This window comes from Merops nubicus, unplaced genomic scaffold (assembly GCF_000691845.1).
Source record: "Merops nubicus isolate BGI_N331 unplaced genomic scaffold, ASM69184v1 scaffold10589, whole genome shotgun sequence".
In the NCBI taxonomy this organism is placed as follows: Eukaryota; Metazoa; Chordata; class Aves; order Coraciiformes; family Meropidae; genus Merops; species Merops nubicus.
Genome location: NW_008629026.1, coordinates 58,082 through 73,238, shown reverse-complemented (window position 1 = coordinate 73,238; position 15,157 = coordinate 58,082). Strand labels below are relative to the sequence as shown.

Sequence of the window (15,157 nt, the reverse complement as noted above, 5' to 3'; positions counted from 1 at the left end):
GGCCCGAGGTATGAGGTGAGGGGCGAGAGGGGCCCGAGCTCTGCTCGGCTGCCTGGCCAGCTCGGTGGAGACGTGAGGGCTCGAGTTAAGTCACATTGATGCCCTCACACTGTCTAGTTGAGCTGGTACCTGGCAGATGGACCTGAGGTCCATAGCAAGGGGGCACCTAGCACTGGTCACTGAGGGAGTCACAGTTGTCAAAGTGCTTCCCTCAGTGTTTCGACCTTGGGCATGGCCGCATCATGCTGGGACAGCCCTTGGCTGCTGCTTCTGAAGAGCCGGCAGCCTGATAATAAAGTTTGTAGACCACTCTAAACCCCTGGATAGGGGGAGTGAAAAAGACGACAACTGCACCAAGCTGAGAGCAAGTGCTTAGGAATGGGACTCAGAAAAGAACAAAGAGTAAAGTCAACCTCTGCTTGCTGCAGCAGTTGCTGAGGCTGGACCTGGTAGTGAAGGAGCTCAAATGGGGAAAATCAACTTGGGTGAAACACTCCTAGCTTCGGGCTGGTGAGGCTAGCACAGGATCCAGGGTGTCTGAGCTGTGCGCTCATTACCTGAGCACACCTCTTCTTGGAGCAGGGACAGTCTTTGTGCTTTGCAGCACGTGCCGCGCACCGTGGCCTCCAGCACGGCGTGGTCTCCAGCCGTGGCCAGGATGGCCGTGAGCACCACATGCTAACGGGACTTCTGTCCAAAGCCTCGGCGGCATCAGAAGAATCATCTCCTCTGTGAGAGACGTGTCTGTGGCTTTGGAGGAGCTTTCCGCTCTGCTGAAATATGCTTATTGCTCCAGTGTTCGTGCCAGCAAGCAGTGCTGGGAGGCTGTGCTGGAAGCCTGCTTGGGAAATCTCAAAGAGTTAAGAGCTAAAATGTCAGCTCGGGTATACCCCGGCTCGGGTTGAGCGCTGCGCAGCCAGCGCTGTCAGAGGAGCAGCCAGAAGCTCTGGGGCGGATCCTCCTCTAATAAAATATCCCCTTTACTCTTGAATTAGGACAAACCCTTCCCCATCTCCTGCCTGCCCAGGTTAAAAGGGACTTGGCTCTATTGGCCAGTAAGAACAAGATGGCAAAACCATGTACAATGGTGGACCATCTCTCCCTCATCCCCCTGCCCAGCTCTGCTTTCAGGAAAGGATAGCTCTCTTTCTATCAGCATCAAATTCAGTAAAATTGCTTAATTTGGGCAGTCTGAAGCATATTGTCTACCAATGATGATTTTAATGGAAGCTTAATTCTTTCTTTCAGCAGTAGACCTGTAATTAAGTTACAGAGGGTGCATGATTGATGCTTTGAAATGGGTGAAAGAATCTGTTTCTTCAGGGTTATGTATTATTCTTCACTGTGTGGGGTGGAGCATTTTGGATTGCAAATCTCACGAGCCGCATAATTTACATTTACACACAGAAAGGTTGGAGTCGTGTTGGGACATCACATTAACAGGTTTTAAGGCAGAACAGTTTGTCTAGCATCCATCAGATTTTGCATCAAGAATTCAAGTAAGGGGAATTTATCACAGTGTTGTCCAGAGATGAGTGTCAGTTGTGGAGCATTTCACATTGCTGGTGCAGGAAGGATCCTGTCCCTGGCTTTGAACAGTCCCGTGCTGTGGGAGAGCTGGGTTTACAGAACCAGATCTGCAACATCTGCTCACACACAAAAAAATAGCGAAAGATGCAACTTGACAAATTCAGCTAATGGAATCGGGCTCCTTCAGCCCTTGGAAGTAGATCTGAGTGTCGCTTTTTGTTGCATTGCTATTTTGGTTTAACCTCTAGAGATGACATCTGCGCTGGGAGAGGACGAATAAAGCGACTCCTTAGCACGGTGGTAGGGCTAGATGCATTTTTCTCACCTCCGTTGGTAAAAGAAACAAGCTCATGTCCTGGTGCCAGGAAGACATCTCTGGGGGGAGGTGGGGAAGGGGAGGAAGACAAACCTGAAATCTTAAATGGCTTTTGATTGCCATGAAGTGCTCGAGCAGACAATTGCTGGGATTACTACCCTGACAAAGCATCCTGGGGAGCTGAATCGCTGGCACGGGGAGTGAAATGGGAAGCTGCTAGCAAGGCATTCCCGGGGTGGCAGCGTGTGCAGAGCCTTGATACCACCCTAGCCAGGGAGCTGAAAGGAATTAGGGATTCAGAGCCTGAATACCTCCAAATTGCTATGGCACAAAGGCTATTTACAGACACGGCTCAAAGGGACCGGAGCGGAAAGCATTTGCTGATCCTTGCTACTGTGAATCCAGATAGGGTCTAACAAGAGGGGAAGCAATCCACTTCCTGAACATCAATCATGAGTGAAATGACCATTGCAAGGCAAAAAGGGCCTGCTGGATTTTCGGGAGACGCCGGTTCTTTGGAACAGTCGTGCTTTTGTAGTCTGCGAGGCAGAGAAGGAGCTAATTTAGATCTACAGGTTTTCGGGAGGGTGGATTTGTAGCTTCAGGAGTTATTGCATCTGACAGCCAGGTTAGCTGAGCTTCCCTTCCAGGAGGCCGGTGAAGTGCAGCAGCAGAAGCTGCGGTGTCACTTCAAAGGGCGAGAGAGAGTGAGGAAAAGAGCAGTGCAGGAAGGAGTTAAGGCATGGTCGGGGTTCAGGGAAAGTGCAACAATACGTGCTAATGGTTCTGCAGTTGAGGGGAGTTGTCCTAAAAGAGCTGCAGGAAGGAGACGATGGGAATAAGGACTCTCCCAGAAGAATTGAGTCTGCTCTCTTTCAGGAGCAGAAATATCAGGCAGTTAACCCATTTTTTTTTTTTAACTGATATTTTTTGCATAGCAACTAGATTTCCTGGGAAACGTGGCAGGAGACCAGACTGAATGCAGTTAATGGCAAGATGTCAGAGGGTTGGCCTCTGGCAGTGTCTCTGCAGGGACACAGCCGCAGTCCTTCCCAGCTTGGGACGGTCCCCACAGCACTTGGAAGTGCCACGAGGCCACACATGAGGACCACGAGTGATGCCAGGGCTCACACGAAGCCATCCCACTGGAATCTAAATACCTGAGTGCTTGGAAGAGGTTCAGTGAAAGGCAACCAGAAGGATTTGGGCTCTGAAGGAGTTTGTGTCGCCCGTCTGAATGTAACACAAAACACAGCTTTGTGCTGCGTTTAAATTCAGGGCCTAGGTGGAGGCTGTTGGGTGGTGTTTGGTTTTGGTCCTTTCTGCTTGCTAGTGAGGTGACAAGATGGATGGTGGAGCGTGTGCTCTTGGCTCCTGGAGGAGGTTACATGAGGTGACTTTAGACTTTGTGATACAGGTTTTGGTCATACCACAGTGTCCTGGTGGTGAGAGCTCAGGGTCTCCTCATCTTGTGTCCTCCAGCAGAAGTATGACACACTTGGGCTTTCCAAGCTGTCAGCAGTTACCTAAAGCTTGCAAGAACGTTTAAGGAGCAGTATAAAACAAACACAGAGCAACTGGTATTGATGCGTGGGGGATAAGGAGCAATGAAGTCACCTACACACCCCAAAATAACCATGTGGCCCAAACCTCTGGGGCACTTGGGCTTTGATCTTAGTCTGACCCACTGAGCATTGCAGTGCCAATGGATGGTGGATTTATTTCTGTCCCTCTTTCCACAAGGAACGTGGATGGGTATCCATGGACAAAAAACTGGCGTAGTTTTAAGTTGGAGGAGTTTAATTCAAAGGACTCTAAGGAGCTGTGGAAGCTCCTTGGGTTCTCCATTAAAGCTAGATACCAAGCTGTCCTACAAAAATTAGAAAGGAATGCTCCCTCAGAATTTCAATTCTGTAATGCAGACTGACAAGCTCTACTAAACCTAGGTGGAAAATGTTAAACCCAGTGTGTGTTCCTGCTGTTTGTGCTGGTTTTTCTCCTGAGCTCTCATGATGGTCATCTAGTACCATGTGCAGGAGCAGCATGCTGGGCTCTTCTGGCTGAGCTGTGGCTCATTGCTTCCCCTGTAGCAAGCATTGTTGGAAAGATGGGACCTTGAAGAACAGTTATGCAAAACTAGCCCTAATTCAACGTGAAATTTAGCTGAACTGTGTAGTGAAAAATTCAATCTTTTAGGTCTGTTACCTTGCCCAGTTCTTCACAAATGACGATTTTCTGCCCAATTATACAAGGTGACTATTTCTCAAGACTTTGAATGGTTTCTCTGATCTCCTACAAAGGCAGTTCCCAAGCTGCAGACAAAAACCAAACACATTTTTTGTAATCATCCCCAGTTCAGGTCTCTACAAAGGGAGCACTGTCTGCATAACACCACTGACTATGCTTCTGCTGAGTCTGCAGAGCTGACAACAAAGCAAGGTAATACAAATAAATAATAAACACTGGAAACTGGAGATAAAACATTCCAGATTTGTGCTCCTCCTGCTTCAAGCTATGCTTTTGAAACTTCTTTTTAAATGAAGAAATTACTTAGGACTACATTTGGAGTCTACAGTAGTAGTCACTTTTTAGCAGATGCTGTATTGGGGTTTTTTTTAGCAAACTTGGTTTTTTTTGTTTGTTGTTTTTGTTTTTGTTTTTTTTTTTTAGCACTCTCTTCATGCAAACACTTTTCTCTATTGCATGAATACCTGCACCAGCTGTGACAAAGTCTTTGCACCCAACTTGCTTGTGACTTGCCCAGATTAGGGTAGTCGTAGGGTATCCAGTGCACAAAACCAGTTAAGGGATGGTAAAATACACTTGGTAGCCACCAGAACTGGAGCAGTCCTAATGTCCTCTGCTAAAAGGTTTCTTCTAAGGAGGAGTTACCTAATTTTCCTGTTTGTGTGTGTTTGAATTGCACTTTGATTCCCTTGTCAGAGGGAGAACTAGTTTGTTGGAGTTAAGTGCCCCATGCACTGGGAGAAACCAGGTCACCGAGAGCCGCGCGTGCTTTCAGCGCTGCTCCTGGGGAAGGTAATGGAGAACTTTGCTGTCCTGATTCATGCACATCCTCCCGTTGAGCCCAGCAGATTCAGATTACACCGAGGAGATAAGGTTGGGATCTGCCAGAGCAGTTCAGGTGCTGGGTTTTTAAACGACCAGCACAGACAGGTATCGGTTGTGTTTAGAACCTGATCTTTCTGGGCAGAGTCAAAATGCCCTGAAGCTGGCTGAGGCCACCAGCGGTCACTGCAGTGGAGGTGGTCTCTGCAGGTGTAGGGACGAGGGTCTGGTGACAGAAATGGTGTGACTGCATTTCCTTTAAACAGCCAAGGGTGACGGGGAGCCCTTGGGGGGGAAGGCAGGCATCAGGTTTCGTTAAAAATACTTTCCCTTGTTTTGTTTTTTTTCTTATCACACATACAATTCATTTGCAGATACAATCTACTATTCTTATTTTAGAGAAGCCTTGACCAGGAAAGCAATGTCAGCCCGTGGGAGCGGGTGCTGGTGGGGCCACAGAAGCAGGAAGGTGTTGAGACAAGAGCTCTGTGCCCAGGGAGCTGGAGGGGTCGGGTTGCTGCCCAAAACCTGAGAGCAGACAGGGTAAACTGGACTGGGGTGGGAGGATGGGCAAGAACCATAGCTGCTAACACACTCATCTGCAGACTCGATTGTGATTGAGCCAGGTCTGATTTGCTGTGACAGATAAAAGAGTTAAAAGTAGCTTTGACCAGAATTCATCTCTGCATTTACCAGTCCTTAGTACTGCTGATAGCTGGGGTCAGAAAAATGTACTTAAGAGTTCATCTCACAGACTGTGGTTTGGCTTCTTTGGCCAAGTGCAGCGACGTGTTTCCTGAGGAAACTGTTCTTCTGGTATTCTCTCCCCAAAAAAGGGCCGCATCAAGCAGTGGGCTGTGGCTTGGGCCTGAGGAGCAGCACAGGCTGACTCCCATTGTTTCAGCCCCCGCTGAGCAGTGCTCGCATTGACACAGGCACTTGGGCAGTTTTTTGATGTGGGAGCATGTTTTGTCTGAGTTGGATCGAACACTCAGAGCCACAGTCACCAATAAGATGGTGAGCTGGCTCAGTCTAGAAATCAGGTTACCACAGGAGAGGAGCCAAGGTGTTCTCAGGCTGTGCTGGGGCAGTGTGAGATCTGAAGGCTGGAGGACTGTGGTGCTGATCCTTGGGGTGTGGGAATCAAAAGTGTCAGGGTTTATGATGTACGTGGGTTTTGTTCTCTCTCCATTGAATGGGAACTCTTCTCTTGAACTGTTCCCTTATGGGGGCTCCTAAGGTGAGGGTTGGAGAGCAGGGACTGAATTTAAACTGGGTATCAACAGAAGGGGTGGTGGTGTAAAAAACCGAAACAAACAAAAACCCCCAAATTGTTGGAGACTGCTCCTCAGGAGTCCAGAAAGGAGCTAAAGCTTGGAGTGAAGACATTCTGCCTTGTCCATAGTTTGTAATCGTTACAAAGGCAGATTATTGAGATTATCCATGTTTTTGAGAGCAAGTCTGAAAATTCATTGTTTGCTTTTGAATAAAAAAAAAAGTCAATAAGCAGATATCTCCATAAAATCACTAGCTCATCACTTCACCTGGTGATTGGGAAGTGTCCTGGGTCCACCCGAAGCTGCCTTGGGAACTGGTCACAGTGGATGAGATGACACTTATCAGTAGATGCTTCTGCCTTTTCTTTCTTAGGAGATGAAGAGCAGTTTACCATGTAGTCTTCATTCAAAACCAGCTCATTTTCACTCTCACTCACCCACACTCCACATAAACAGTGGAACTTCCTTAGTAGTTAGTGAAAGTTCAACATGCGAGCACGTTTCATTTTAAAATGGGCAATTTTCAGCAGTTTACCAGGATGTGACTTTAGTCCTGTGTGTTAATTGCATCACTGATGATTAAAGGCCTCATCACCCCTGTTGTGAAGCCTGGCGGGACTATTTCCGTTGCCTTTACTTTGTGCTCTTCTAGGAAGCTGGGGTCTAAACTTTTGCTATGAAACACTACCCATGACAGTGAGAAATCCAGAAGGCAAAGCTTTTAAAGTAATTGGGTGATATTCATTACACAAAGCTGAATTAGTGTGCAACTGCTAAGGTGTCAAAGTTGATGTTTAGTTAGTACTAGTTAAATACCTTTGCATTTCCCAGTGGAACTTAAAGAATAATTCTTCTGAAATAAATTTTACATTTCAGAGTGCGGTAGCAAATTCTGGAGATTTCTGAATTCAGAAGATCTGTACTGCTCAAAATCTGCTCTGCTTTTGGCAAGAACAGTGTGTTGAGAGGCATCTGCTAAAAGTGGCAGGGATGCATTGAGGGAATACTGTGTCCTTTACTTTGAGAGTGTTACCACATTCAGCTTTAAATATAGGTTATCTTCAGAGCACAGTTACCGAACATATATTCCCCTTTACAAAAAGGGGCAAAACCTGTTGGTTTACCAATGAAAATAGTTTGCTGTGAAAGATACGTGCACTCTGCTTTTTCCCAGGTAGAATTTGAGCAAATGGTACTGAAAGCTTAAAATTCATAATATTTAGAGCAAGGCTGCAACAGTTACGTGACTGAAAATCCTCCTTGGAGGAGGTTAAGTGTTCTGCAGTCTGCCTTGAGGAATCGTCCCACATCTCTTCCTGCAGAATGAGTGACCCAGTTTGCCCACACAGATGGGTTGGATTTGGCAGAGAGGAGCACGGAAGGTGTGGAGCAGATGTCGTCGCTGGGCTGCTTTGCACAGAACAAGCTCCTCATCTGTGATCTTCCTCTCCACTAAAATCCAGCCTGAAGTGTGCAGAAAGCTGTTGGAGATGAGGGCATTGGTAGCAGCACATTTGAGCTTTTGGAGGACTTAGGGGGATTGGAAGGTGGATATGATGCTGAATAATTTTCAGGGGAGCTTTGAAGGCACTGAATCTAGTTGTATGTGAATTGTTTGCCCGCCTTGGCTCCCCCTGATTTTGCTCTGTATCTTGTGACCAAAAGCTGTTAGACTGGTGCAGGGTGTGCTTAAGAAATCCTGCCTGCCCCTAGTAAAGCAGTTATTTTTCTGTCAGGGGTACAAAGATGATATTCAGGTCTTGTCATGTCAGAAGTATGTGCATTGTACAAATTGCTCTGTGCCACGGGAATGTCCTCGTTTGCATGGAAAAAATATAACCCTACAAAGAGCTCTAAAAGAAAATTAGTAAAGCAGATGAGGAGTTCCTTCGAGTGGTCTCCTGTAGCACCCTCTGCCTGCCTCGGTTTGCATACTTAAGTAGTCCTTATGGTCTCTTTCACTCTAGAACGTGGTCCAAAACCATTCCTGGCAAGGTCGAGTTCTTCTCCAGCGAGGGTTCGGACACCTCCATTCCCATCCCCATCGTGCCGCTTCCAGGCGTAGATGACACTTACCCACCCCAGAAGAAATCTTTCATGATGCTCAAATACATGCATGACCACTACTTGGACAAATACGAATGGTTTATGAGAGCTGACGATGACGTTTACATCAAAGGGGACAAACTGGAGAACTTCCTCAGGAGCCTGAACAGCAGCGAGCCCCTCTTTCTGGGGCAGACCGGCCTCGGCACCACGGAGGAGATGGGGAAGCTGGCGCTGGAACCAGGCGAGAACTTCTGCATGGGGGGCCCGGGGGTGATCATGAGCCGGGAGGTCCTGCGGAGGATGGTGCCCCACATCGGCGAGTGCCTGCGGGAGATGTACACCACCCACGAGGACGTGGAGGTGGGGAGGTGCGTCCGGAGGTTCGCGGGGGTGCAGTGCGTCTGGTCCTACGAGGTAAGGACGAGGGCCTGGAGACAGAGCTGTGGGGGTGCTTTGGGGGAGGCAGAGGGAAGGGTGGGAGAGGCTGGCACCCGGGGGTTGCTGTTGTGTGGCTGTGCAGAAGTTCCTTCAGACCTCGCCTCCTTTTGCTACTTGACCATCCAACTCTACGGTTTCTACACTCTTTGTTTCCTGCAAGTGTCACCCTGGGGAAGGCCTACACAAATATGGAAGTGCAGCTTGTAAGGAGGGAAACAGAGCTTGGGTTTAGACACGTTGAGGTGGGCAGAGGAACATTCACCATTCATAGCTGATAGTTTTATTTAGGAAGGGAATAAGCTTAAATCAAACGTCCATGGGCTCCTGCAGTCTTGACTGTCCAGCCCTCTTTTATCTTCTTTTGCTGGGGATGTCATGGTGTCAGTGTGGAAAATAGATGATAGAATTACTGTGCAGCTTGGCTGCAGTTGAAATGTGCAAAGCTGACAGATGTTTGCCCTGATAGTGACATTTTTTTCCCAAACCACAGCCATGGCAGAGATGTCTCAGGGTGACTGGCACTGTCACCCTCTGCGCTGAGCTGTCTCTCAGCAGCCCAAGTGTGCTGCTGCTCCTCGGGAGCCTCGCTGGCAGCCCCATCCTGCTCAGCATGGCCTTGATGTCAGCAGAGACGAGCCACTGCTCTCACACCAGAACTCGGGGTCTGCCCACACCGATGTGGCTGCAAATTTGGCACCTTGAGGGTGAGAGGGAAAACGAGAGAGTCCCCAGCATGCTTGTGGCAGTTTCCTGATGCTGTTCCTGCTGGAATCTGGGGACTGTCAGCTCCTCCCGGGGCAAGGGGAGCTTCTCCTGCCTGGGTGCATTGGGCTCTTTGAAGTGAGTCCTGTGTGTTTACAGACTGTCTGATCTAAAACACCTGCTGGGCTTGAGCTGCAGTTTCTCCTCTAGTACCAGGGAAAACGCTGGTTGGTCTGTCTCAGAAAGAAGGGAAGAGTTGATGGTGGAAAAGAGGGTGAACAGTTTGTCTTTTTACACAAATATTTATGACTTGTGTGTAACTATGGCTGTGTCCTTTTCTGAGATGTGGTGAAGGGGGAGATTCTTCAGCCCGCGTGACGGAGAACTGTGGTCACAGAGGATGACAAATACTGCTGCTCACCCTCTTTTTCTGACAAAGACTTTTGTGAAACTTCTGACACTGAATTTCTGCCCCCAAAAGCTGTTGCCTCATTCCAGTTCACAGTTCAGTGATGGCAAAAGCCTCCGAGGAAGGGGAAAGAGGTTTCCAGCTGCAGGAATTCATTCATATCTTTTGTGCATGAAGACTTTCTGGTCTAACAGTGGCTCTCCATGTTCCATATTTACAGACCTGGAACGAGTTTATGTATTACCAACTTCATGGTTAGCTATTCATAAGGAGTCAGGAACTTTTTCCACAGGTTTTAGCAGCATAAAATCTTTACTCTAGTTGAAATAACTTCTGGTGAGTGTGCCCATACCATGTGGCATTTAATAACTTACTGAAGGTCAGTATTTGGGTCCTACTGAAACTGCCAGAGACCTCCTAAATTCAATATGATCAAATTTTGGCTTGAGGAAGCGAACGATAGCACACAGCTGCACTAGGAATATTATCTGACAGAATTAGATTGGGCTCTTCTCAAAATGATCAGCTTCTGTGAAATGATCTGTAGTGCTGGATTCTCCCAAGTGCCACGAATTACTGAAAATTGGTTTGTGTGAAGTGTATAAACTGTAAGATGTTCAGAAGTAACCGGGGAGCGTGAGATGTTAAAGCTCAGCTGTTTGGGAGGGAGAGAAGAGTTTGGGTGACAAAAGCATGCTGCTTCTGCAAGGAACAGGTCCACTCTCCTTTAGCTGAGGCTTTTCAGTTTAAAAACATGTCATCTTTTCCTGTTTTTTCCATCCGGTCCTCTCATTGCCCTGACCACTACATCAGATGTGGCTGGTATTTTATTTAAGATAAAGCAATAGCTGTGTGAAATAACGCAGCTGTGGTAACAGCTGTGTTGGGAAAGCCTGGGGTAAAAGCCATGTTTGCCATGTCTTGGAGGTTCATCAGCATCAAGTGATGGGCCACTGTAAGTGAACTGCAAAGTGTTGTGTTGTGGTGAGCTTCTGATGGAGCAGAACATCTCTCTGTGCCTGCTCTGCTGGGGCACAGCCCCCACACTCCTCGCAGTCCCGTCCAAAGGGAAGCGGTGGCAACCACGGGGCTTGGCAACCAAAACGGTGCTGCCCTCTGAAAACCCAAACTTCTCCTTTGCTCCCTGCTCTTCCTATTCTGCAGAGTCACGTGGTGGCATGAGCGAGGAGCTCAGGTCGTTGCAGTCAGCCCCCAGCCCTTTGGTTTTTGTCTGTGGCATCTGGGCTGTAGTGCCCTGCCGGACCTCGGCGCGGGTGGCTCCTTTTCCCGGCGGGCTCTGTGCCCAGACTCGTTTTACTCATCTCCATGACTGCCACTGCCCCCTTTCTCTGATTTTAAGGTCTCACAATGTCTTTACTGTGCTGCTCATCTTCCCTGGCTCTGGCTCTTGTTGTGTGCCCAAACGCATTCCCCAGGCCTGGCTCTGTGGGGTGTTTTCTGCTCGCAGCGGTCTGTCTCAAAACCCTTTTTTTCCCCCCCTTCCTGTGTTTCTGTCACTCTTCTGCTCTCTGTGGTGCCTCTTAGACCACTTCATTAGTGGCACCGGTTGTTGCCCGTTTCAAGACTTGTAAGGATTTGTTCATGCTCTTCCTGCTGTCAGAAGCCTTTCAGCAAATACACTAAAGAAATTGACGCCACGATTCTTTGGACTTCCTGTTTTATTTCACCCCAGAAAAGAGGCCACAACAAGCTGGAGGAGAACTGAAGCTCCCTGGGCCCTGGGAGCTTCATCTGATGCACCCATGCTGCTGCTTCAGGAGCAGTTGGCTGCCCAGGATGGATTGTAGGCTCCTGTGACCGGGCTTGTAGCTGTTGCCTCACTTCACACAGGTTGTCTGAGTCACACATGAGACATGCCTCTTACAATATAAGTCCTTTACAGCAAGGAGTATCATCGTTGTAAAAACAAACCCAAGTCTGTTACTGTTTTTTGGCAAATAGCTGTAAAACTCAGCCCTCTATAGGGTGGAGCAGCCAAAGCTATGGATTTTCTTACAGCAAACTGGAAGGAAAAAAAAAACTCCTGAAAAGAATGGAGCTGTGAAATCTCTGAAGCTTACAGAAGGCAGCTTGACAGTTTGTGAAGCGATGCAGAGCGCAGTCCTTCCTCTTGAAGAGGACAAAAGGCTTGTCCTGAACTTGCTAGGAAGGAATTCTGCATTTCTAGTGAATATTCTATTTTGCAAAATAAGTATTTTGGACTTTTGGTGCATTGGTGGGTGTTCTTCTCAGGAAAAAAAAAGTTCACATATTCAAGTCTCCTTCCTTCTTCAATAAATGAGGCTTTCCGATCATTATAGAATGGTGTCTGTCTCCCGCTTATTCTCCGTCAAGTAGTTGTTCTAGCTCGTCTTACGTGGATCACAGAGATCCTGGATATCCTATCCAGGGTAGATGGTGCTAGTTTGTTTTCTCCTGCATTGCCATGTGGTGCCGTGCATGATCTTGGCTATTCAGCCTGAGAACAGGTTTCAGCTTTGATGACAAGCCACCTCATTTGTGATTTAAACGATCCCAACGTATTCTTGATCTCTGTTTTCCTTTTGAGTCTAAAGTTTCCTTTAAATGCATCTGAATATATGAAGCCATTGCTTCTTTCAGCCTTGATTTGTAGCTGCTGATGAGTATTGTTCTAATTTGTGTTTAATTAAAGCACCTTAACACAAGCTCCTTGTAGCTGCTAGAAATCAAGGCAGTGCTGATATGTATCCCATTAATTTTTTCAGTGGTAAAACCCTTCTGATGCATGTGGCTTTTGAGTGATCCTGTCCTACAGCACAGGACAAACAGCTGGATCCATCAGAGCAGCATTTGCTACATCTTACTGCTTGGTGCAGATGGACAGATGTTTTGTCTGGTTTTCCTTCTGCTCTGACTGAGGTAGTGCAAGGAATTAAATAAGATGCAGCAAGTGTGGAGGGGGCAGTACTTTCCTCCAGACTAGCAACAGGTACTCTTAAAGTCCTGCAGTGAGAGAGGAATTTTTTTTTATTATCTACATGGAAAAGAAGCTGTGACAAAGGGAGCAATCACATCAGGAACCAGGAACACTGGGGAAGAGTAGGCCCAACTTTTGGGTGTTGGTGAGGGGAAAATGAGGGCAGTGGTGACTCGGGATAGCAGGGGGCTTCTGGGAGGAGGGGGATTTGAATTCGTGTTTTGTGTGGTCTTTCATCTGCAGTAATTGAAGATAATTGCTGCTCTGAAATTCACTGAAGTTAGGAAGGCCCTTAAAGTGCACATTGTGTCTGCCAAGTCCCTTGGCAGTGCCAGAACATACTGCTTGTGGAATGGACTCTCCCGCGGGCAAAGCGGGTGGTGTTCTGTGAGGTAGCCAGAAGCCAAAAAAAAAGTGCAGTGATTGATCAGAGCTGAAAGCCTGGGGGAAGATGCAGCTGTTAACCACTGACCTGCAGTCCTCTTGCTTCATCCTCTGAGAGGAAAGTTCCCTCAGGTACCAAAGAGGAGATTCAGCCTGGTTATGTACATCAGAGAGCGCACAGTGACCTCAGCAGCAAGAGCTGTGCACCTCAGAGCAGGGCAGGGTGGGCTGGGGAGGTGCTATGGGTGGGGTGCTCTGGAGCACCTTGGTTCACCATGGTCTGTGTGGGGCAGTGGGGTTGGATGGTGATGTTTGTTCACTCTTGCTCTGTGAACCTTTGCCTTGGACTCCAGGCAGCAAATGTGAGACTCCTCTTGTCTTTGTGATGGGAGCATCCAGCAGCATTTCTGAAGTGAGATGCTCTAGTACATCTATATTGTCCCAGCTTCAAAAACAGTTTTTCTTTTCAAAGTGAGAGCACAGGAACTTGGCAAACCCTGACAGCAACAGATACCTTTACCTTGCTGCATGTGGAGCCCACTGCAGCTCTTCATTCAATAAATGTATGATACAAAGAGAGAGGGGAGGTTTAGGTGGGACCCAAGGAACAATTTCTTCCCCTGTGCTAGGCTGCCCAGGGCAGTGGTGGAGTCCCCACCCCTGGAGGGGTTTCCAAGCTGTGGAGATGTGGTGCTGAGGGACATGGGTCAGTGGGGACCTGGCAGTGCTGGGGGAATGGATTCAACGATCTTAAAGGTATTCAAACAAAACCATTCTATGATTCTGTACAATGCATGTTTATAAATTGTCTTAAGCACTAAATTTTATCTTTGAAACACTTTAGAGGTGGCTTTTTGGCCACCCCTGGAGGGGTTTCCAAGCTGTGGAGATGTGGTGCTGAGGGACATGGGTCAGTGGGGACCTGGCAGTGCTGGGGGAATGGATTCAATGATCTTAAAGGTATTCAAACAAAACCATTCTATGATTCTGTACAAGCTGTGCATGTTTATAAATTGTCTTAAGCATGAAATTTTATCTTTGAAACACTTTAGAGGTGGCTTTTTGGCTTCAGACTAAGTGGCTGGCTGTCCATTCTGGGGATGGATGGAGATTGAGCTTTGTGAAGGTAATGAGGAATGGCATTTTGTCAGAGGACAGACAGGTAAGACTAGAGAAGAGCATTATCTGGGCAGGGAGGGTTCATGGGGCTCAGTGTGGGACTCAGATACATGACTGATGTGACAGGGAGCCTGTGACAGCAGTGGGGTGGCAGTGTGGTATGACCACTGTGGTCTAATTTTAGTAGCAGTGTGTGCTGAGGAGGAGGGAAGAGGGGTCAAAGGAGAGAGTAAAGGCTGTGGTTTGGCTTTGGGAAACCAAGGTGTGGGTTAGTAGGGTTTGGAATAGGACACAGATCTCAGGTCTGCATCCAGGTCCTGACCTAGCTCTTTCAATTTGTAAAATAATTATGTATTTGAGAACCATGTATTTCAAAGAAGGAAAAATTGACACCATGAGGTCATATCATAATGACTTGTAACTCGTGTTGGTAAAGGCTTTTTGTTTGTTGCAGAAATCAAGAACCACTTTGGTACAACACCCAGCACTAAATACAAAGTTACTTGTGTTTGGATCTCACTGACTTTCTGCTGGCTGGTGTTTGGGAGGGGAAGGCTGTGTGATCTGTGCTTGCACTTCCCTGCCTTCCCAGGCTACAGAGAGAGCTTCAGACTGACCTAGTTCTTGTGAGCACACACTTAATCTGTCCCTAGTTAGTAGGATAACCTGATCTAATGCCTAAGATGAGGGTTGCTGAAATGAAGTCTTTGATGGTGTCACACAGACTGTAAGGCAGCTTCAGCCACCAAGACAGCAAAGGTGTTGCTTTTTCCCCCTGTTACTGTCTCCTTGAAGTGCAGTGGTTTGGTTAGAAATTAGGAGCTGTGCAGCCTATTGAGTTTAGGGAGCCATCAGGATTAGTTGTTATCTTGAGGGCAAGTCAGGAAAGGCTAATCCTTCATTGC

The 15,157-nt window shown here is 47.6% G+C and overlaps 1 protein-coding gene across 1 annotated transcript in view; it reads left to right on the top strand.

Annotated features, from left to right (window-relative positions):
* Window positions 1-8,159: 8,159 nt before the first annotated feature.
* The window catches only part of CHSY1 (chondroitin sulfate synthase 1), a gene marked incomplete at its 5' end in the record, with an annotated part of 64,272 nt that continues 57,274 nt past the window's right edge, over window positions 8,160-15,157 (top strand). Inside the window, one exon of the mRNA XM_008946859.1 lies at window positions 8,160-8,655. Within this exon, the coding sequence (XP_008945107.1) occupies window positions 8,160-8,655 (496 nt within the window). The remainder of the gene's footprint in view (window positions 8,656-15,157) is intronic.